General features: G+C 38.9%; 1 protein-coding gene across 22 annotated transcripts in view; it reads right to left on the bottom strand.

Moving 5' to 3' along the window:
- The window catches only part of anks1b (ankyrin repeat and sterile alpha motif domain containing 1B), a 766,097-nt gene that overhangs the window by 45,056 nt on the left and 695,583 nt on the right, over positions 1-25,458 (bottom strand). For 19 of the 22 annotated variants that reach the window (XM_048554436.2, XM_048554438.2, XM_048554441.2 and 16 more), the window contains 2 exons: positions 24,296-24,394; positions 19,848-20,000 (listed from right to left, as the gene is read on the bottom strand). In XM_048554436.2, the coding sequence (XP_048410393.2) occupies positions 19,848-20,000; positions 24,296-24,394 (252 nt within the window). Of the gene's footprint in view, positions 1-3,149; positions 3,414-4,567; positions 4,677-11,316; positions 11,654-19,847; positions 20,001-24,295; positions 24,395-25,458 lie in introns of those variants that run through there. The other 3 variants (XM_048554452.2, XM_048554454.2, XM_048554453.2) reach the window with 3 other exon arrangements.

Here is a 25,458-nt window from a genome sequence, read left to right as displayed (position 1 = left end):
TCAGGGGTGTGTGGCTTATAGGGGGATGGGGTTGGGTCTGGGTGGGATGCTCCAAGGGGCGGTGTGGACTTGTTTCCACTCTGTAGAGAATCTAATCATTTCGCATAAATGGTATATGCAGAGTTCAGATGAATCTGAACCCAAACATGCAATGGACGGAAACATGGAAGGAAATTTTCATCCTTACTTGGCCTGGCTTACATGTGACTCCAGATTCACAGCAATGTGGTTGATTCTTAACTGCCTTCTGGACAATTAGGAATGGGCAATAAATATTGTCCAACCAACAAAGCCGTCATCCCATTATTGAATAAAGAGAAAAAAAAACTGAAAGGGTTACATTTTACAAAGAGATGTAACCAATTTACTGGATTTAATGTTGAGCCCAAAAATTTCTGTTCAGATCAGACATCTTATTTCTGACTCCGACCAAGTCGAATTACTTTTAGTATACCATACCCTGAATGACCCCTCTTATTGGCTAACAGCAGTTTATTGAAGGAAGTGCACAAAATGTGAAGGGAAGATGACCTTAGGACAGTTGAGCAAAAGCTTGGGCAAATAGTGGGATTTAAGGTATGCCATAAGGGAGGCAATGGCCTAGTGTTATTATCACTGGACAGTTAATCCAGAGACCCAGATAATGTTCTGGGGACCTGGGTCCAAATCCTGCCATAGCAGATGGTGGAACCTGAATTCAATAAATATCTGGAATTAACAATCTAATGATGATCACAAATCCATTGTCGATTGTCAAAAAAATCCATCTGGTTCACTGTAGGGAACGAAATTGCAATTCTTAGCTGGTCTGGCCTACATGTGACTCCACACCCACAACAATGTGGTTGACTCTTAACTGCCCTCGGGAAATAAGGGATGGCCAACAGATGCTGCCTGGCCAGAGATTCCCTCATGAATGAACAAAAAAAAAATCAGTCATGGTAGAGTGATTATAAACAGGGATGTAAGACAAGCAGTACTGTAGCACTGCTGAGGTTAATGTGATAGAAAGGCGCAAGGATGTTTGAAGGATCGAGTAGTCTTTGCTCCAATTTTAAAGTTTCTTGTCAATAAAACAGGACAAAACGTGTAAACAAAAATAACATTGCTGCACTATGTTATCATTTAAGAAGAAAATTCCACCACCTTTCCTCATACAATTGAGAGGGGAAAGATTTAAAAGGGACCTAAGGGGCAATCTTTTCGTGCAGAGGGTGATGTGCGTATGGAATGAGTTGCCAGAGGAAGTGGTGGAAGCTGGGACAATGACAACATTTTAAAAAGGCATATGGATGGGCACAGAAATATGAAGGGGTTAGAGGGATATGGGCCAAATGCTGGCAAATGGGACCAGACTAATTTAGGATATCTGGTCAACCTGGACTGAAGAGTCTGTTTCCACGCTGTACAGTTCTACGACTTTAATTATTAATATATAATAGAGCCTTATATGCAGGGGCTGGTGCACTTGGCTCAATATTTCCTTAAATTAAGAAAATTAGGCTGATAAAGTTAGTGATCATTGACTACACCATGTCCCAGAATAAATAACTGATGCACCGTGTGTGCATTGATATAGACACTATAAAGGAAGGCACTAAATTACACCAACAATTTTTTTCCTTTCCTGAAGGTGGTGGTTCTAAAAGCAGTGGTTGATGTTAAGGCATAGTTTGAGAGATAAAAATAGAACTTGCTGGAAAGCTCAGCAGGTCTGGCAGCTTCTGTGGATTGATATCAGAGTTAATATTTCGCGTTCAGTGACCCTTCCACAGTTTGATGATACTGGCTGCTCTTCAGCACCCTACCAAAGTAGGTGAATTCTGAACAGTGAGTTAGGTTCACCAAACAGATCAACTGAACTGTGCCTTATCCTGTTCTCACACTGTGCCCACATATGTAACTTTCCACTGTATGCTTCTGAATATTGAATAGAAGAGGAAACGTTGGCTGTTTTTCCTTCTTTACTCTAACAGGGACTTGAAACTAATTACTGCACTTCTTTTAATGCCATGCAGCCTAGAACAATTAACTGAACACAGAGGTAGAGTTAAATCTGGACTAACTTCATCTACATCGCACAATAATCTAGCTCGTAGAAAATCTGCTCTCGGTATAACAGGCACATGTGAAGTTATTTTGGGAAAATCATTTGAAAACCAGATTATCATCAGTAAGTTATAAGCAACTTATACAGGATTTTTTTTTAGAAAAACCATAATTTATTACAATTATAATTACTACAAAAGACTTTCAAATGCAGAGAGAAATTATTACCTCACCTCATTGAACAATCAAAAAAGGAAATGACCAGCACAAGATGCAAGAATTAATATGTAATGCTTAAAAACCCAATTTCATTTCAATAACAAGTTAATTTGCTTTTATATCCGAAAAACATTATATTAAGGAACTTATATTAATGATTGTTCTGCAGAAGAAAGACAGTACCGGAAACAGGAATTTTTTTTAATCCTATGACTAATATTGCAGCAGTTTAGATTATATGTTCCTGGCTGGTCTCATGCTGCTTGAAGGCTTTAATTTTCAGTATTGCTCATTCCAAAATGATCAATTTCTATTTGTATGAACACATGTATAATTATTTATTCTTGCAATGTAATACATAAACTTACAATGAATGATAAATTTTCAATTAACAACAAGAACAGCAGTTGAGCTGAAGCTTGCTATTAAGTTACAGCAAGGTTAATTTTGATAGGAAAATGACTTTTTCTTGTTTCTGGCTCCATATATCATCTCTCATGTAATATGAATCAAAGGTTTCTGATTACACCACATAAAGCAACTGCTTATACATTTTTAAAAAAATCACTGGAACTACTCAAGATTTTGTTCCAGCTTTTAACTCCCTGTGAAGCTGTCTTTTAGGTTGGTTTTGCTTGTTACTGTTACCCACACCACCCAGAACTGCCACAGCAGGCAAGGAGATACAACCAAAGAACTGTCAGGGTGAGACAGGGGGCGATGCAGGGCATTTTTTTTTTGATCAGCATTTCACATGCACATTCAATGTCTTATAGATATTACAATTACAATGGGGTAGAATCAAGTAATCACACATCAATACATACCAGTAATCAATGAGATTAGTTATTGTCCTTTTGAGCAAGGCTCCTCTTCCTTACCTGCTTACAAGCAAAACTTATGAATTTGTACCACAAGCATTGCTTGATCTAGAAAGTCCTTCCTGTCAATCCTTTCTTTTGACATCGTCAGTGGTTTCCTCAAGCTGTGAGAACAGTACGTCTCTTTCTCTCTCTCTCTGGTAGTTGCAAATGCTGTTTGTTGATCGGCTGACAGTTGGGAATGCTTTGTCCTCTGGAGACACAGTGCTGTGCATGTATGCAGTACTCCCAGGGCCCGAACTGGCAAATCTCATCCAGCGAGTGCAGGCAAGCTTAACTGACAGCCCTGGCTGGAATCTGAACTCACCATCCCCCACAATGGAAACGTTGTTTCCCAAATAATCACCAAGGAGCTTATTGGATATTATCTGCTTCCCTTCACATGTTGTGCACTTTCTTCAATAAACTGCTGTTAACCAATAAGAGGGGTCATTCAGGGTATGGTATACTAAAAGTAATTTGACATGCCTTGAGGACTTGAAAGACAATGCATAAATGCAAGTCCCTTCTTCAGAATTGCAAATTGTGAAACAAAATTACTTATACCTCAATGCTACAGTTAGGTTTAATACATCCTAACATTTCTTTGACCACTGAAGTTGGCTTTGAGTGAACCACAAATCATCATTTTTACATTTCACCAGTTAGTTCAATTCAGTCCCTCTCTCTCTCGGAAACTTTACAGCTTAGGGCCAATGAAGAACTGCCCAAATAGCATCACCAAATGGATAGACACAGAGTGTATTTCGATCATTATCTGAGGTCTGAAGCCTACAGCACACAAAATAAATGTTACTCAAATGGCAGCCATCAGTCCTAAGATGAGGGTTTTAGATTTCCTGTCAGGGAAATCAATGGCTCAAAAGGTATAATGTACTATATGCATTCCACAAAAGTAATGAGACTGAAGAGCTAAATCTTCAGATTGTAATACAGTTTCTTATGAGCTAAATGCCACTGACTTCAGTGACATTCTCTTAGGAGATAAAGACTGAAACTGCATTGTTTGTGTGTGCCTGTCACAATATCAGTCTTAATTTACTCTTACATAAATTGCGAGTTTTGCCAGCCAACAATTTCCACGTACAGCTCAAAGCAAAAGAATGATCATTCCTAAAGCATTAAACAAAACCCAAGCACCAGCTAATGGCTTAAATTTTAAATTCAGTCATTAAATAGAGTGGCTGAGACTAATGTCTTTTCCTAAGAATATAAATAACTTTCCATGTTAAAGGTAGTGTTCACGAATATTCGAAAGTCAACAATATAATCGATGATAAAGTAACTACCTGCTTAAAGAATTCATTTTAACTTAAGCATAATCAGACTTTTTAACCTTTAAATTATCTCGGCAAAGCTTGACTTAAATATCTCACATCTAATTAGTATCGATGGTAGATTGATCACTTCATAAATACCTTGCGTTAGCAGTGCTGTAAGGTTCTTTTATGCTGTGAACCTACAGGCGGATGAAAAATACATGGTTCTTTCACCTTCAACTGCACTTGGAAATTTAAACTGCCTGATTTACCTTGTACTGATGACAGAAACCCACTGTGAACTACAACCCAATATCATTGGCCTCACTTCTGCTCTGCATCTTATGCAAATTGACATTGTTAGTGTGTAAACAATGGAAAACAGCATCTGGATAATTGCATGGTGACGCTCTTCTGAATCTAGCTGCAACATGAAACCTTTTTGAGATATTCTCCCATGTCCCAGCAGTACCATTAATGATTATGATGAGTGCAATCACTCTACTGTCCACTGGACGGACAGGTGACCATCCTTAGGTGCTCTAAGCTGCAAATTCAGTATATAGTGCGGCACAAGGATCCGCTTTGATCTTTCCACCAATTCTTTTTTTGCCACGGTCTATGCGATTAATGCTTGATTGAAACCTTTCAAAAGCACTGCTTGCTATACTCTCACATGCAGTAAGATATTTTTTCTAACTTGAAAAGTTCACCCTGGAGTGTAACATCCTTGTTGTCCAACCCTAACCTGATGAAACAATGCATCACTCCCACTCCTGTTGAAAAGGGAGTCATAATTTGGAAAATTCAAAAGAATAATGAGCATAAGAGGGACTCATTTCAGTATAGTGATTACAACAATTCTGTATGCTCACTGTATCCTATGACTACAAATCTTGAAGTTTTAAGTCCAAAAAGTATATTTAGTATTTCTAGTCAGGTAGGAGTTGGTCCATTACACCACTACTGGCTCTTCAATCAGTCTTAGTCCCTTTAAATTTTTCTCTTACAAATATTTATCCAGCTTCCACTTATAAGCTGCTATAGATCCTACATTCATTATTATTACCAATGCCACATTCCATAGCCTAACCAAGCTCTGAAATGAATCACTTATTCTCTGCCTTCGTTCTTCATTTTGAATCCATTCATTCTCAAAATCAAAGCACAAGGCAGTGAAAATGATTTCAACTATTTACCTTGTCGAAACCTGTCCTAATTTTAAGCAACATATCAGACTGTCTCTAGCCCATCTCTGTTTATATGTTAACAACACGGATCCATAACTAAAGCTTCTTATCTCTGATACTCTTCCTCGTGAATCTCATTTTATGACATCATATTGAGGGTGAACAAGAGGTTGGTGAGGCCGTGAGGCCTCTTCTGCAGGTACTGTGTCCAGTTCTGGTTACTCTGTTATAGGAAGGATATTATTAAACTCGAACTGGTTCAGAAGAGATTTACTAGAATGTTGCTGGTGTTGGAGGGTTTACGTTACAAGCAGAGGCTGGATAGCCTGGGACTTTTTTCACTGTAGCATAGGAGATTGAGGGGTGACCTTACAGAGGCTTATGAAATCATGAGGGGTATAGATAAAATGAATGGCAGGTGGTTTTCTCTAGGGTGGAGAATTTCAAGACGGGGGACATATTTTTAAGTTGAGAGAGAAAGATTTCAAAAGCAGGAGTGACAAATATTTTTAACACAGAGAGTGGTTCATGTGCGGAATAAACTGCCAGAGGAAGTGGTGGATGTGGTACAGTTACAACGTTTAAAAGACATTTGGATAAGTACATGAATGAGAAATGTTTGAAGGGATATGGGCCAAGCGCAGGCAGGTGGGACTAGTTTAGTTTGAGATTATGGTTGGCATGGACTGGTTGAACCAAAGGGCCTGTTTCTGTGCTGTATGATTCTATCTATATCCTTCTTATGTCCTTCCTAAAATAGAGCAGCAAGAATTAGGCCATTTAAAAGTGAAATCAGAAAGCAATTTTTCACACAGATAAGAATAATCCTGGAATTTACTCTCACAAATGACTGTGGGTGTGCGGTCAATTAGAGTTTTCAAGGACAGAGATTATCAGCTTTTCATCAGGCAACAGTATCAAGGGCCATGGATTTCCAACAAGAGTATGGAAATGGACGTGCAAATCATCTTTGATGTGACTGAATAGCAAAACAGGGTCAAGGGCCTATAACAATTTTCGCCTATTTCTATGTAACAGCGGCTCAATACATGATTTACATTGGTTTGTAATTTTTTTTATATCTACCCCAATTGATAAAACCAACATTCCCTTTCATAACTTTACCATCACTTTGACTCTACTGCTGTTCCTGACCTCAGCCCCACACTTACATCTTAGAATCACTTTCTGCACAATTATTTTTCTGGAGCTACTGAAACTAAAAGGATCCCTAATACAATTGATCAGACTTACGGCTGGATACAGGTGGCCCCAGAAATGCCTACCCGCTCCCATGAGCGGAATATAAGAGACAAGATTTAGAAAGGTGTACAGTGGATGTCATGTTTTGTTAATAAGACATAGACCAACCCTAAATGTGAAGTATAGGTTTTAAAGCATTGGAAGTGATTTTAAACAGGGGGTCTTGTTTTTCCATCTCTCGTGCATATTTTCAGTTTTATTCATTTTGAGGAGTTGTTACAATCTTCCATAGGCTGCTAATAAACTATCTTGTCAGCCCATCACATACAGTGCACATCGCTGAACTATTCTACCATTGGAGCCAACACAATGATGCCCTCATTCTGTCATCCAAATAAACACAGCAGGGAAAGTGGTAACTGGTTAGTTATCAGGATATGGAAGCCTGCCTGATTTTTCCTTTTGGCTCAGATGTCAATCGTTGCATCTTGTTCAGTAATCAAACCAGCACTGATAGGAATTCAGGATCTTCCTGAGCCGTTTGCCTCAGTGTAACAGCAGGCAATCTATTTAAACCTCTGTATCAGAGTCTGGAAGAATATATTTTAAATTTGATTATGAACAATTCTACAGGGAAACAACTTTCTTTTTTAAAAGTTCTGATTTGACGATAACACAACACTGGTGAGACCCTGTTATACCATCTTATCATCTCTCTCAGTCCCTCCACGGCATGGGATTTGTTACCCCTCTATTCTCATATGAACAACAGCAATTTGTATTGATATAGCACCTTTAACTTTATAAGATGCCAGAAGGTGCTTTACAAGAACATTAACAAATTATGGCTCTAAGTCACGTAGGGAGATGTTATAACAGGCCTCAAGTTCAGTCAAAAATGTCAGTCTTAATAGAGGTGAAAGGATGAGAGGGAGAGAGATTGAGGGAATTCCAGGGCTTACAGTCTTGGAAACTGAAGATCCAGTGGGGCAATTAAATCATCAAAAGGATCAGAGCCATAGACGTGCCGGTATTTCAGACTTCTGGGACTGGAGGGGATCAGAGAGATCGGGATGCGCCTGACCGGGTGGGATTTGAAAACAAGGTTGAGAATGCTTAATTGGGAGTCAAAGTAAATCAACCAGTAAAATGAGGATTTTGTACAGAACTTGGAACAAGGTAATACTCAAACATCAGAGACTCAGGGACGCTGGTCACTGGAATAGTCTGGGCATAACACAGGCAAGGGTGAAGGATGGATGAGGTTTGAAGTTGCAGACGAACTGGCAAAGGCCTGGAGTTGGGCAATGTTATTCAGTTCTGAATACTGGTGCGTGTGATGGCTTATCGACAGAGCTCAGCCAGAGCCAAATCATGGCACCATGGAAGCACAACTGCACAGAGGCACGAAGAAAACTGTAAGGGCAAAATGGTGGGGCACTTGACAGTTCAGGGAACAGCCAGGCACTTGGCTGCTAACATAAAGGGAATCTGAGAATCTTCAACCTTATGAATAGTAAAAAAGGCTGATAGAAGATGGTGTGGGTTGATTAGGGACCAAAACACAGGCTGTTCCGGGTTGCGAACAGGTTCTGTCCTCTGGTCCGTTCACAAGTTGATTTATACACGAGTTGAAACAGAATGCAGGACAATACAAAATAGCCTTTTGTAAGTATACAAAACATTGCTATGTCAGATCTTCAAATTACACCCCTGTATGTTTGTAAATCAGGGACCACGTGTTGGAATTTATTCCCTGAAACAGGGGGTGTAGCTGCAGTACTCTATGAATACACTTGGATTCTCCAGCATCTGCAGTTCCCATTATCTCTAATACACTGCATGTGTTTACCAAGGAAGATGTTCGTGTCCATGCTGGAAGAAGAGCTGGTTCAGACACTGGAAGGGTACAAATGATAAGGATAAGGATAGACTGTCTGAACTTGAAACTTGATAAGACACCAGGGCCAGATGAGGTGCATCCAAAGATGCTAAAAGAAGTGAAAAATGATGAAATTGCAGAAGCAATGGTAATAATCTTCCAATTGATCTTAGGCTCATGGGAGGAGGGTTGAATGTACTCGAAAATTGCAGAGTTTAAATGTCACAAACGTACTCATATGGAATGTCAAGACAATCCAGCAACAACAGACTAGGCTATGCGTATTTGTCTGTGCATGAGAGATGCTATGTGGATGGTGTGGAAAAGAGGGTTTGTAGAAGCAATTTGGGACAAAATTAAAGGCCACTTTGGCAAACAGAGGTAACAAAGGCAATAGAGAGTGTTGACGAGGGCAATACTGTTGATGTGGTGTACATGGACTTCCAAAGGCATTTGACAAACTGTTGCACAAAAGCCTATACTGACCAACATTACAACTCATGGAATAAAAGGAACTGTAGCATCATGTATATAAAACTGACAGGAAACACTGTTATAAATTGTAGTTTTTTCAGACTGGAGTGTCACAGCTTACAGTGGGGCACCCCAGTGCTTAGTATTAGGATCCATCTTCTCCATAATAGACATTCAATGGCATAGACTTTGGTGCACAGGACATAATTTCAAAAGTTGTGGATGATACAAAACCTGGAAGTATTGCAGCATTATGAACTATGAGAGATAGTGTAGAACGTCAAAAGGGTCAGATTGGTGAAACGTGCAAACAATTTAATGATAAAATTCAACGTGGGAGGTGCAAAGTTATTCATCTTGGTCGGAAAATCACAAAATTAAGGGTCCAAAGGGGGTGCAGGAGCAGAAGGACCTGTCGAGAGGTCACAGCAGGTCTGAAATGAACACAGGCCTCCTCACACAGAGGTAGGAACATACCATTGTCCCACAGATCTCAGGACCTGCATAAAATCGCTGAATGCAATAGGGCCCAGTGGGGGGCAGTTAGGTGTCCCTCCATGGTCTTATTGCCTCCATTTCTGTAGTCTCTACATCAGTGACTGCTGTGCCTTCAGCAATCGATAACTCAAGTTCTGGAAATCCCTCCTTAAACTTCACTTTCTCTCTATCCCTCTCTGGTCTTAAAGGTGACACAAGAAACGACATTTTTTTGACCCAGCTTTTAGAAAATTGACAAAATAGTTTTTGTGCCTTTGTGTGAAATTTTGAAACAGCTCACTAGAATAGGGAAAAATTTTCCTTCAACTTTGGCATGCGGTTTTTGTAGATTACACAAATAGCAATTTCCCATAGTCTTTACTGACAGCACCATTAACATTGCAATCATATAATGTCAAAGGAATTGTAGGTGTTTCATAATAAAACAGCTCTCCTTCACTGACATTGTATTTTTTTCCATATTTTGACAATGTACTTCCTTTCCTTGTTCCACTTTCTTCACACTTTTGATCTCCTTAGACATTGGTCCTGTGGCAGCAAATGTATCTAGGTGTCTAACCTCAGGCTGTTGTTCTGATTGCACTCTCAAGTCTGTTCAATGTGAGCTTTACTTAATAAGGAATACATTACCAATCTTGAAATTGGTAAAATACTCATTAAAAACACCCAGAATGTATACGATTGAATTATTTAAAGGAAAAGATTTGGACTTGAAAGTCTTTGCCAAATGAACACTGGTTAAATGAGCTTAGAAAATGCAACCTTCCTTTAAGAAAACCCTTACACACAATTCACGTTGATACGAATTTTAATCACTTACGCAAATTCCCAAGTCAGTGGATCAACTACCAAAATGTAACATCAACACTCTGTGCATTAACTAACTTTTCCTACATTTATACTTAAATTATTTGCAGTCACTCCTTCAGTACGTCATGCAGTGGCAGACACTATATTTAACGTTTACTTCAAAGTAACAATGCTTTCATTTCACACTAATGCTGCTGTATTCCAGTCTTTAGATGATACATTCCAGAACTCCTTTTTGCTTCATTGAAAGAGAGATGCATCAAAGCAGAGTTGCAGTGATTGGTCTCTGAACTAGGTTAAAACCTGCAAGTCTACTTACGCTAAAGGTCTAATCAATATGATATTATTTACGGCGATTATTTTTACAGCGAATTTATTTTACCTATTATAGGCAAAGCTGCACATCGTATTGTTCCATTCCCCGTGTTATTTGCAGACTGAACTACTTAACTACTCTCGAGATATGCAAAATGATTTTCCTATGTATGACAGAAGGTGAAGTTGTGAAAGATGTATATGATCAGCGCTCACATTGTGTGTTGTGCCTTCGGGCAGAAAGCGTAAAAACAATGATGCGTTATTTACGTACACACTACAGATAAACACAGCTGGGATTTTGCATAGCTTCGCTTAAACAGGAAAAATACAAAGAAGCAATAATAAAACAAACAAATAATAAGAAAAGCTAACTGCAAGTTCAAATCTTTCATCTGCTGTTGTCAGTTAAAGCGTTTTCCCTGCTCTTAGTATTGCAAATCTGTCTTTTACTCTCTCCACGTTTCTATCTTACGGATCATTAATTGCAATTAAGCACCTCTCAGTTTCCGAAGTAAATGGTTTATCCGACTTACCTAGCCCCTAATGCACTGGTGCAAACATGCAGAATTTCTCAGTCCTCTCGCAGACAGCAGAGATCTGCAGTCGGATCCCAGCCTTCTGAGCAACTTGCCCCCTCTAATGCGTCACTCCACGCCAAAGGAAAATCAGATTTGCATTTTCTTTTATTCTGACAAAAAGGTTCATGCCATAAATACCGTTGTTCTAATTAAGGGTCAACAGTGAGCCAGCCCTGCACTGGTTTTACTGCCATAACAAGTCTATCAATTCACTATCAGTACAGACTTTTCGGAATGTATTTCTTGCCTTTATTTGCAGTCACGTTCCGATAGATATTCTGCCATAGAGAGAGACAAGCCTCTGATTCATATGACCAGAAACCTTTGCTCGCAGTGATTGAGAGAACAAATGTGCACATTTGTAGCCTTTATTTTTCTGGTTTCTTAGTGCCTTAAAAGCTTGATTGGTTGAATGGAACAAGAAATGTCAATTTCCTATCCCCAGTTTTTAAAACAAAAAAAAGCCTCGCAGAAACTGCAAGACGTGCTACGAATACCCTAGAACGAGGACCATCAATCCAAGAACCCAACTTCCCACAAACACCCCTTAAATGGTGGACAATTCAAATGCTTCCACAACCAACGTGGAGAGGATTTAACACCGATTGCTGCACGGTTGAGCTGGCTCGCCTCGTACAGCCAATGAAGACACTCGAAATGATTGGATTAGTTTAACAGAGGCATGCAAGAATTCCCAATGACCCTTTCATTACATAACACAGGAGACAGAGCAGTACGCCAAAGAACAGAAATGCACTATTTTGTTTAAAATAAGACACAGGGACGTTGGAACGCTGATATTTTCATTTAGCTCGGATCTGAGCTTTTTTATTCTGTGCAGAGAGCAATTCTGAAAGAATGCCGTAAATTTGGAAGGAATTTGGTAATGAAAGTGTTCTTTGCTCTGCTACAATTACCATAGCAACTTCCAGCTGTCATAGCAACCATTTACAGATTCTCCATTTTAAAATGTCCAGAAAAATGACACCTAATAATTGCTGTCAATGCTAAAAGTACAATTGATTTTAACTAGATAATAGGTCTTTTTTAAACACGTGACAGTGAGCCGCATCTTTAGTTAACTTATAATGTATCAAGTAGAAGATAATGTTTGCTGCCAATCCAACATCACATGTAAACATAGGAAATGAGTTAGCAGTGACAGAAATTAAAGGTATTTTTGACAGGATCACCAGATAACAATTCGTTTCTGGAAATAGACAGAAATTGTAGCGTTGTTAATAATTAAAAATAAGGTTAAATTATAGTATTCTCAGCAGTATCATGACAGTTCACTTATCCTGCATTGTATCCAATTTTCTAAAATTGTAACTTTATTTAAAAAATTCACAGAAGATGATGTGCAGGTTAGGCAGAGTGGCCATGGGAAATGCAGGGTTACAGGATGGGAGAGTGGTCTGGGTGGCATGCTCAGGGTGGGCTCGATGGGCCGAATGGCTTGCTTCCATACTGTAGGGATTCTATGATTCTATAAAAAGGTGTTCTGTCTGAGTAAGCTGTGATGTGACACATTGCCTACAGTGCAGTGATTAACTATCCATAGTAATTTATATGACTTAACTACCTTGTAACTTCTCCAGAACTGAACAAACAGGTTTGTTACAAGTTTTACTGGCCATCTGAGCTGTGCAAAATTTATTGACAGCAATTCTGAACGCTTCCCAATGTTTTATGGCTTGCTGGAATAGAAGGGACCTTAGGTAAAAAAAATTCCAATTTTTCCTTTTACCATCCTTTTAGTACTTGTATGCCTATAAAAGGATTGGAGAATGCAAATATTATAGTTCTATTCAGAAAAAGGTGTTTTAAGCCTAACAACTACAGGCCAGTCAGTTTCACTTCGGTGGTGTGAAAATGTCTAGTTTGGGACAAAATTAATTGTCACATGCAGGTTTGTCAACAAAAGTGAGCATGGTTTTTTTTGAGAATGATGTATACCTAAATAACTTGCTAGAACGTTTTGAAGAGAAACAGTTGATAAGGGCAGTGCTGTGATGTGGCAATCAGTGAATTCCTCATTTGGAGAGGCAGTGCTGACCCAAAAGGGGGCCAAATGGCCTCCTGCACTTTAACAATTATGATTTTTGAGGTGAGAACTGCAAGGAACCAAACAACAAATTATAGAACACAGTGAAATATCAATTTAATTCAGCCAAATTAAAAGATCATACACATGGGCAGGGCCTTGATTCCCAATCAGGATCAGGATACTCGCACTCTACTTAATCCAGGTTGCGAATCCACCTCAAACCTTTTTTGATGCCACAACATTCTTTGAAAGTTCTGATCTCCTAACTGGGCAGGAGGTGAGGTCGGTGCCACTGGGAGCTGTTAGATGGCAGGAACTGACTACAGAGTGCAACACTCAAAAGGCAAACCACAAACCAGGCTTGGTTTGCCGAATAGAGCAGGCAGGACTTCACATGGTTAGCCACTCATGGTGCAAGCGTATGACCAAACAGCCAATGAGACAGCACTAAATCAATCCTGTGAGTGACTGTTCCACCCTAGCAGAGACATACTCACACTCTCTCTCAACATTGCTCCCAACACTAGTATTCTAATATGCACCGAACTGTCCATTGTCCCAATCTACAATTTGAAAATTACTTAGGAGTCCTCCCTATCTACTATATAAATACTTAAATGGTCATTAATTGCAAGTGAACTAGCCTCTGCTATCCAAGATAGTTAAGTGTGGAGCTGGATGAACACAGCAGGCCAAGCAGCATCTTAGGAGCACAAAAGCTGATGTTTCAGGCCTAGTTGTGTTCATCCAGCTCCACACTTTGTCATCTCAGATTCTCCAGCATCTGCAGTTCCCATTACCCCCTGCTATCCAACACTGCTCTCATGTCTACATCACCCAAAACAATACAACATTAGTTACAATACTCATGTCATTCAGACGAGGGGTTCACGCCTTAAATTGGACCATTTTGCATGTACTGCTACCTCTACACACAAGTCCAATCTTACTCCTGCAATCTTTTACAAATGAGAGAACAATTCTAGAAAAGCTACAACATGATCTTTACTTGGTAGGAGCTGTAATAATTCAGTTGTTCTGTGACTTTCATTAAGTATTTATATTTAGTGTCTTTTTCCTTGTATATTTAGCTGCAAACTACTCAATTTTTAAAAAGCTGTTATTTACATATGACACAGGCTTTCAAAGGGCAACATTTCATTGAATTCTTCACTGATTCAAGTTCCATCTGTTATAGAGGTGTGTAATAACATCTCTGAACAGGTGGATGAGAAAAGTCTACTATGTAGAGTCCCCCTTAAAATAAATTGAAAGATATTTATAAATAAATCCATGATATTCCTTGCAATTTCTGATTTCTTTATGAATCATCCTATGACATTTTTCATTCTACCCTTATATTGGACAAAAACGTATGATTTTATTACTCACCATCTATTTACTCATGCCATTTCAGCACGTGTGAGTATCACATACATTAAGAAAGCAAAATGGACAAAACACAAAACGTCTTCCAATGGCCCAAGGCCAATGCCAGTTTTTATTCTGAGAAAATGGAACAGCCCATACACTCGACTAATGATTTTATATGATCTGACATGTAAAAACAGCGTGTAAGAAAGAAACGTGTGTAAATTCAGCTTAAATTGTGTGAATACAAACTTAAAGCAATTTCCAGTGGAAAGTCAGTGTAAAATCTTGTACACATCATAATTTCATTTCTTTCCTCTTTACACTGATCACAAATACCATCCTTTCACAACCAAATGACTCCATTGTTTCACATCACTGAGTCACTCAATTATACTTGCTACGAGTTGCTCAGTTACTTGGGCAACTGCACCACCAAGTGCCCAAATCAGCTAATAGCATGTTAATGCAAGATATAGTTCTCACAAAGTGAATATACAGCATTTTCGGCTTTGCATTTGGTAAACAACATAATCAGTTTGTAGTTGAGGAAGCCTAATACTTAAACTTTGAAACCATTACTGAGGACAAGACGTTCATATGAAGAGAAACAGCTCAAAGAAACAGCCAAAGTAATTTGGAAAAGATTATATTTGTTTTGTATAATGTTTGGTCGGTTTTGACAAACCACAAAACGGAAGTCTCCTTTGAAGAGCAAGTTGATGCATATTGCCCAATATGCTTGAAGGTGATATAACGCACAGGGGGAAACATTTATTCACTTCAATTGGCACTCTGCAGATTTTGATATCCTGTCGACAAGTAGTAGCTCACATAATGGTCTTCAATGATATCAAGGAAGGATGCTGTGTGGGTCACACAGTTAGCAGCCTGCAGCACTACCTAACCCCGTGGAATCAACAAATGTCTGAGCAAACATATTTCTTTTCAACATTGTTTACACATATCTTATTAATTTAAAGACTGAACATCCTTTACGTCATGCACATGGGGAATACTATTCTCTGCAAAATGCAGCAAAATAAATCAAGAGTAATGAAAATCATATGGCTCCATAATGGGGTCAACAAGCAATGGATCACCCAAGCGTCGAAGATGAAAGTTACCCCCAAGAATGATCAATTCTACTTTACTTACCACTTACTTTGAGGTAGGCACATTTTGATTTCAAAGATGCATCAATAATGCATAAATTAAATAAATGATGTTGAATAATGGATGAAAGATTGAGCACTGCATGAACCGAAAAGACAGCGAAGGCATAGTGCCAGAATTTCCAGAACTAAACTGTTTTGCTTTCTATGATTGAGCATTAGAAAAAATACCAAGTTGCAAATCTAAATTTTTAATCAAGACATTAGTTGGAATTTTGTGCAAAATGGTCTTGGCCAATGGGTGGAGAGCTGACAAAGTCTCTGAAATACCTCTTTGTGAGAAGGCCTGTCACCTTTAGTGCCAGTCACCTCACAGACTTGTGATGGACCTTTACCCATATCGAGACCAGCTTTCTGAGAACTGCCAACAAATCAGAGGCCAGTAATGCCACTGGGAAGGTGGTAACACAGGGACAGGTGAACAGTTGCAGAAGGGAAGGGTTGAATGGGGTGAGGGGTTGGGGGGAGGGGTTGTGAGAGATCTTTGGTGTTAAGGGCAAGGAATGGCTTTCAGTCAAAAACATTCTTTTTCTCATGCCAGGTCTCTCAATCAAGAACTGAGTATCATTGAACTAGAGACCCTAGCCCCTGCCCCAGGTGCTCATAGGATTATCAAGTCATACTTCCTGTATGGCAAGCACTCACCCTCCATCCATTGCTTGGTGAATACTCAGTGGCAGTTAGATGACATCCTGAAGTAAGCCCCTCAGTGATCATTTGAGGGTTGCTAACGGGGCAGGATGCTGTCTATGGACTTAATCATGTGGAGATAGAGGGCTGAAAGCATGAAAACTTGTAAATCAACATCCTGGTCATACAGGAGTTCCATTTTCAGGTATACACAAAGAGTCAGACTAATTTGAGTCATTTCCCAGTGTTTTTTCTTTCTGGGAAGGTAGTGCAGTTTCTATCTGTCATCCTGTAGCCCAAAGAAATGGCCCTGAGCCACCAAATACCCCACAACATTGTGGATTGGCCGATAACAACTTGATTGTTTTCAGTAGATCACAAGAGTAAATGTAAATCATCAGACTAAGTTAACCTTTCCATCCAAAAATAAACCTAGCTTCAACATCACAGCATTCAACTATCTTCAAGTTGCCTCCAAAATATCCATTTTCACTGCCTTATCAGAAAATCATTCCAACAGTATTAATCAGTCTCTATGAAGGAATATCCAGGTAACGGCGTCAAAATTCACCTTTCACCGTAAAAAATTATGTTCCCTTGCCCTATTTCCATGGCATTTCTTGAAGTAGCACTTGCATTGCCTCTTCCAGATCACTTAGCTGAATACCTCATCCAACATACTAAAATCCTGTGCCATTTGTCTGCTTTGCAGTTTTCTCCACATTTCTCATAACTCAATCCAAGTGGGACACCAGAGAGGTGACAAACATGGAAGGTTCCAGGGATCATCACTGTGGCTTGGTTCTCTTTGTGTCACCTCCAGGGATGTAATGTTTCTCCTGTCTCTCAGTAAATCCTTCTGGATTTATCATCCACACTGTTTGCTTATCATGTTATTGCAAAACATCCGAGCACGTACATTTGGAATGCACATTTTAGAACAGTGAACATTTACTTCAAATATCTCTGCATAAACATTCCGCTGTTGTCTTGGTACCATTCTGGCTGACATTGATCCACCCTAACCAGTCCTCATAATCCCAGGCTGATCTAAACTGCAACAAACTCTGCCTGATCCTGGAAATCATCCATCATTCACAGAGGGCTAGTCTGTCAGGCACCACCATGTTCCTGGATCAGGATAGTCATTTGACAAGGGTGGAACCCAACTGCTTATTCAATACCTTGCAGGCCATGTATGTTTGGAACACATTTTGTCGCGCAATTCAGATTTCTGTAAACTGCTATGTGGTGTTTGATTAAGATGATTCAATCTTTGACACCCCTTCTCTTAATTTCAGGAGAGAAGTAGGTTAGGATTAGTCTGTGGACCCACAATGCCATTAGGAGGGAGTACAGGAACTCAGAGTATTCTGTATTCTTGCCACTTTAATCCCCCCTCTGCCAAGAGGTGCTCAACATGGAGGAGCGTTGATTTGTCAGCTGAGGGAAAACTGCATGTGGTAATCAGCAGGAGGTTTCCTTGTCCATGTTTAACCTGAAGCCATGAGACTTCACAGGATCCAAAGTCAATGTTGAGGATTCCCAGGGCAACTCCCTTCCAACTGTATACCACCGTGCTGCCACCTCTGCTGGTTCTGTGTTGCCAGTGGGACAGGACATATCCAGAGAAGGTGATGGTGGTGCCTGGCACATTGTCTGTCAGGGATGATTGTGAATATTACACTGTCAGGCTGTTTATTGACTGGTTTGTAATTCTCACAATTTTGGCACAAGCTCCAGGTGTCAGAGAGGAGGAAATTGCAGGGTCAACAGGAATAAGTTTGTTGTTGTCATTTCCAGTGCCTAGGCTGATGCCTGGTCCATCCAGTTTCATTCCTTTTTCTTTAAGACTTGTTAGCAGTTTGATACAACTGAATGGCTTGCTCAGCCACGTTCGGTAAGGAAAGCAAACTAGATAGTGTTTTGAAATGGCTGATGAAATTGCATGATTATCATCAGATTTTTAATTCCGGATTTTGTTTTTCAATTTAAAATTCATCATCTGCCATGGTGGGATTCGAACCCAGGCATTACCTGCATCTAAAAAAAAGCAAGGTTTTAAATCATATCATGGTTCCTCTGGTTGCCAGTAGGCTTTGAGGTCCCAAAGAACGCATCTTACATTTACAATGTATGGGAGGCTGCAGCTCTTATGAGGTAACGATGAGGAGCTTCTCCTCAACTTCTCGTTTCACTGCAATCTCAAATTTCAATATCAGTCTTTGCTCATCTCTGGTGTAGAGGGCTGGGGTACGAGGACCGGGGTAATTGTAAGGACTTATTCTTGGATCTGCTGCTATGTTTGCTGAGATGGCCGTCTCCAGATCCTGATTGTGGCCCCTGATTACAGTTGCCAGCCCTGCATCTCTGAAACCATGTTGTGACAATGTTGCATCTGGCTACCATAGAGAAGTAGCCCAAAATCCACAAGTCTATCTAAAGCACTCCAAGATGGATCAGCATCACAGGGGTGGAGAGTATTGAGGTAGGCAGCAATAATATTATTACTTAAATTACAAATGTCCCTGTTTTATGATTTAATTGCATAGGCAACCCAGCCAACTGGGTTTAATTTTGCAAAAAAGGAATGTGAGACACAAAACTAACTCTAAATGATTTTCATGTTGTTGTAAAATTATAAATAGTAAACTAAGAGGAACTAAACAATTCAAATTAGGGTGGAGTTTTGTGGAAGCAATTCTGTAGTAAAGTTTTTGATCATTACTGGATGATCTCAAAAACAAATAATTACTGTTTGAAAAATATACTATACGTCAAAAATAGCTTTCTTTATATTTCTAAATGAAAAGGCAGCAAGAAACATGCCAGTGACTTAAAAGCGAAGAAAATACAAAAAAACCCTATTTCTCACATATGCTAACAACATTAAGTCCCAATACCTGAACTTAATTTGTCTGTGTTAAGATCAAATGAATAATTTCTCAGTTGAAACTTCTGCCAGTTCCAGGCAATAAACTGTCCTAAATAATGTGACAATTTTGGCTAATGAACGATGTCAAATGTGTACCTCTAAAATTTGATGAATTCATCTAATTCAAGCATAATGGCGGCCCTGACTGACACAGCATTGAGTAAAGGTGCATTCAAGATAAGTGCTTTATAAAGACTTACTCTGATGTCTCATTTCTCCTTACTCAGTAAGTCACAAGGTTATGATATAGCAATCATTCAGAATTTAAAGCATTTCAGCGCTAACAGTTTTTTTTTCTAAGGCATGACACAAATCAAGAACTTACATTAATGAGTTCGATTTCCCAAAGCTTTTTCACAAGGTCCATTGATGTGTAACCATTTGCCAGGAAGGTCTTGATATAGTCATTCAGCTCCAAAGAATCTAACCAGTCTGCGACAGATGTTGGACTGTTCGTATCATAACCAATAACTTTAACCTGCAATAAAGAAGAAAAATACATAAGTATAAGATGCTTAAACGTATATAAGGAGATTTTGTTATTTCATGTAACATTTTCATGATGGGATCCTGTCCTGAGTACAAGTTGTCATGTTTGATAGATTCCAAACGATTAGGAAAAAAAGCAGCATGTAACGATTGTTATTGCTCGGTGGACCCCACAATGTCCCTATATCCTGATAATGTGATTTATGAAAACTTGTGATTTTCCACTCAATAACATTTTTCATATCCAGACATGACAATAATAATGCAGCCATTATAGCATCACAGAATGTACCATAATTCCCATTAAACACTGGGAAAGAACTAATCACGTACGAATATTTTGCAGGGAATGGAGTCAATAGATTTAAAAATTTGCTGATGCTCAACATGAGAATGGATTTAGAACACTTCCATCTACAACCTGTTGGGCATAATTCAGCCAGTATTTACTAGAGGAAATGAGTAGCATCAGAAGTAAAATCTACAGGGTAGTGAGTAAACGCACGCAAACCTTAGTAAATCATAATGACAAATCAACAGATCATCCAACTTATTCTTGGGATGAGAAGGCCTATATTCTCTAGAGTTTTGAGGAGTTGAAATGTATAAATTTCTTAGAGGTCTTAACAGGCACTGAGCGACCTTTTTACAATAGTTAGAGGAACTAGATTCAGTGTTGGCCATTTAGGTCAGGGATGGAGAGACAAATTTGATTCTTCAGAATATATCACACCCAGGCCAGTCAGTATTCTCTAAATTTCAATTAGCTTCTCCCTCATCCTTCTAAACTCCATCGAGCATAGACCCAGAGTCCTCAAACGCTCCTCATTTGTTAAGCTTTTCATTCCTGGGACCTGCTCCAGGGCCAGTACATCCTTCCTGAGATATGGGGCCCAAAACATTGCACAATACTCCAAATGTAGTCTGACCAGAGCCTTACGGAGCCTCAGAAGTACATCGCTGATTTTGTATTCAAGTCCTCTCAAAATAAATGCTAAACTTACACCTGCCTTCTGAACTACTGACTCAACCTGCAAGTTTACCTTGAGAGAATCCTGGACTAGAACTCCCAAGTCTCTTTACATTTCAGACTTCTGAATTTTCTCCCCATTTAGAAAATAGTCCATGCTTTTATTCTTCTTACCAAAGTGCATGACCTCACACCTTCCCATGTTGTACTCCATTTGCCACTTCTTTGCCCACGCTCCTAACCTGTCCTAATCCTTCTGCAGCCTCCCCACCTCCTCAATATTACCTATCTTTGTATTATCTGCAAACTTAGCCAGAATGCCCTCTGTTCCTTCATTTAGATCATTAATGTATAAAGTGAAAAGTTGTTGTCTCAGCACTGACCCTTGTGGAAAATCACTTGTCACTGGCTGCCATCCTGAGAAAAACCCCTTTATCCCCACTCTCTGCTCTCTGCCGGACAGCCAATCTTCTATCCATGCTAGCACCTTGCCTCTAACACCATGGGCCCTTATCTTATTCAGCAGCGTCCTGTTCAGCACCTAGTAAAGGCCTTCCTGAAGCCCTGGTAGATAATATCTATTGGTTCTCCTTGGTCTAACCTGCTCATTATTTCCTCAAAGAATTCTAACAGATTTGTCAGGTATGACCTCCCCTTGATGAAGCCATGCTGACTTTGCCCTATTTTACCCTGCACTTCCAAATATTCAGAAATCTCAACCTTCACAATGGCTTCTGAAATCTTATCAACATCCGAGGTCAGGCTAATTGGCCTATAATTTTCAGTCTTTTGCCTTATTCCCTTTTTAAACAGGAGTATCACATTAGCGATTTTCCAGTCCTCTGGACCCTATCTGACTAGTGATTCCTGAACGATCACCACTAACACCTCCACTATCTCTTCAGCTTTTTCTTTTAGAGCTCTGGATTGTAGTCCATCTGCTCCAGGTTATTTATCCACCACCAGGCCATTCAGTTTTTCTGACACCTTCTTCTTGGTGATGGCCACCAACCTCAGCTCTGACCCCTAACTCTCTTGAATTTTTGGGATATTATTTGTGTTTTCCACTGTGAAAACTGATGCAAAGTAATTATTCAGTTCCTCAGCCATTTCCTTGTTCTCCACTGTCATTTTCCAGTGGTCCAATTCCTACTTTTGCCTCTCTTTTCTCCTTTATATATCTAAAGAAACTCGTACAGTCTTCATTTATATTACTGGCTAGCTTATCCTCATATTTAGTCTTCTCTCTCCTTTTTTTTGTCGCCCTCTGTTGGCCTTTGTAAGATTCCCAATCCTCTGGTTTCCTACTGCCCTTCATCATGCTTTCTCTTTTGCTTTTATGCTATTCCTGACTTCCCTAATCAGCCATAGTTGCCTCATCATCCCTATATCATGCTTCTTTTTTGTTTAGTTTTGCACAAACATTGGGAAGCAAAAAGGAACCATCACCAATTTGCTAAACTGTCAACTAAAAGCCAACATAATTATGTCTTAAAGAAACAATTCAGTGAGTTTCTGAAAAGTAAAAACAGGTGGAAGTGATTTTTGAAATTCATTGTTTTCTTCAACTGTGAATCACACAATGTGATGACTAGAAAGAAAAATGTATCATTGATTTGAATTTGTACATTGCTTAAATATGCTTTTGGGCATTTGGCCACAAAGACCTATATGAAAGATATCAGCTGATGATACATTCATGTTAAAGTCAGAATTAACTGTCAATTCTGTTTTATTAAACGATACATCTAACCTCATTGGAACAGGTAGAGAATCATCTGTTAATTACTGTCCTTTGTACAAATATTATTTAACAAGTAAACTAATTGCCCATTTTGTATTTGTTTTGAGGAACACATTAATCTTCAAGTTACCAGAGGAGTATTGAAAATGATGATTAACATAGGTTAACAAATTTCAAGCTATTTTTATCTTTACAAACATATGAACATTCAACATACACAATTCTTAACAGGGCAGATTCATGAAGGAAGTTTTCCCTGGCTGCAGGAGAGCTCTCAGGGGACACAATCACATAATTAGAGGCAAATCCTAAAGAATAAGGATGAGGAGGAATTTCTTCACTCAACGAGTGGGAAACTTGGGGTGTTTCTGCCCCCGAAAATAACCATTTCTATCATAGAAACAAGTGGTCAAACATGGTCAAGCATGGTTAAGCATGGTCAAACCACAATTTATTAAATAAGAGTTGACAGTATAATTGAAAGAGACTGAAGCTATGGAGAAAGAATACGGAGCGAGATAGCATGAGTCACTCTCTTCTTGCTGAGAGCCAGCACAGCCAAGACAGGTTTAATAGTCTCCTTCAGCACAGTAACTATTTTGTCATTCCATGATTGTACAAAAAGTTTAGCACTTACACTGTCATTATAAAGACTGTAGGAGGTGTGGAAATATCATTCTTTGGAGTCAGAATTGGCATTATTAAATTGGGAGTCAATACTAAATTTCTTTTTGAACCTTCATTTCCTCGTCATATTTTAATACACTTCACCATTAGTCACCAAGTTTAAAAACTTATCTCCAGTTTGATCTAACTCATCATAACACAGTTGTAATTAGTTTACCTTCAGTCTATTGAGGTAAACTTATCATGCTATCACTCCTACATTGCTGAAGATGTACGGAACAAATTCTGACCAGTGCCCTATAATCACGGCTACCAGGAGCCAACTTAGGATTGGTAAAGAAGTTCCTATCATTAAATTAGAAGACATATATACATCTTGAAAGATGCTAAATGATAGTGTGCCATAGTTATAGAGTACAAATGCATTTAGATAGATTGGCATCTCAAATTGAACTGAATCTTTGTAAATAGCTGACTCAAACCAAACTGCTATTTATATAGGTTTATATACTTTATAAACAGCACATTTAGAGTAACAAATTGTCAATTATACTGAGATGAAGCTAAAAAAAGGCATATAATGATTAATGTCTAAATAAGTCACGTCTAATTCAAATTCCACAAAATGGTCACTGGATAACTTAGCATTACACTTGATTAATTTCTCCATGTGCTTGTCATGGAGTTGGTACAATGAACACTGTCAATTTTCAGTAAACGAACGTCAGCAAAATTTCTGTTGTTCAAATTTTAATGACAACCTATAAGTTTTACTCATGTGTTTTTTGCCTGGACAAGATCACAGAGATGGAAGGTTCCACACAAGCTGTGTAATAGATATGAGAGCAGCAAACTCAACATCATCCAATAAAAATTAGTCCTCCACATGATTGCACATAACTACAGGAGGTGTTCTCTTTATTGGCATTATATTGCAACTCACCCGAGGAAGGCCACGAACAGCTTGTAAAATTCGCTGTCTATGTGAAGAATTAAGGATGCCAATCTCCAACAAATCCTGGTCTTCCACAACATTGCTTCCCTTGAAAGGAAGACAAGTAAAAAGAGAAAAATTATGTCATTCCCACAGTCAAAATGTGATTATAATGATCTGATAAACATCTTCACTGTATATATAGCAGCAGTAGTTTACAATAAGCAGCGGGTGAACAGTGACTATCAAATGGTTACCCTGTGCCATGGAATTTCTCTGTGCTTGCTGAAGTTTCTTTGAAGTTGACTTGCTTAGACATCAATAGAGTTTGGGATATAAAAAAGACTTATTGTAAGCAAAATAAAGAGAGCAGAAGTAGCAAGCCAGCTTTCCATGGACCGTATTGATTCCATACACAGGAAAGATGACACTTTCTTTACTCTGGAAGTCAGCTCCTCCAGGTTTACAACTGTGGTCAATAGTACCCAGCATGGCACAAGCTTCTAGTAGTTTAGCTGTTGTGCTATTCTGTTTACACATGTTTCTTTTATTAAGATGCACTCTCTGCTTTGAAGGAGCATTGAACCATATTTTGTTTGCAAAAATTAACGCTAGCATTTGCCTAATTATTGAAAAGAAATATCATGCTACAGACACATCATTTCATTCCCTGTTGTCATTCAACAGATAGTCACAGCCTGGATCACAACAATTTCCATTTTTCAGCCAATGTGTTTACAAGACAGTCCCAAATAATCCAAGGATGCCGATTTTCTGCAACAATATTGAATTTTAAAATGCTCAGATTATTAAGAGAAGAACATCAGGAAGACAAGTTTGCTTGGTATTTTAAGTCAAATAGTAAAAGACAGACTTGCATTGAAATATCAACTTCCACAGTTTCAGGATAAAATACTTTTGAAGTGTATTTCTTCTTGTAAGAAATGTGGCACTCAAGTTTAACTTATCAAGACTCTCACTAACAGCAATGGAATAAGGACCAGAGAATCTGTATTTTTTAATGATGTTGGCTGAGGTATAATATGGACCTGGACAGGGGTGATTCCTTGATCTTACTTGAAATAAAGCCATGGGAAATTTTGCATCCACCTGAGACAGCAGACAGTCCTTTAGTCTAATGCCTCATCTGAACCTTGGTATTTCTAACAATG

This window comes from Stegostoma tigrinum, chromosome 25 (genome assembly GCF_030684315.1).
Source record: "Stegostoma tigrinum isolate sSteTig4 chromosome 25, sSteTig4.hap1, whole genome shotgun sequence".
Classification (NCBI taxonomy): Eukaryota; Metazoa; Chordata; class Chondrichthyes; order Orectolobiformes; family Stegostomatidae; genus Stegostoma; species Stegostoma tigrinum.
Note: the sequence above shows the minus strand (reverse complement) of the source record. Positions and strands in the feature narration are given on the sequence as shown.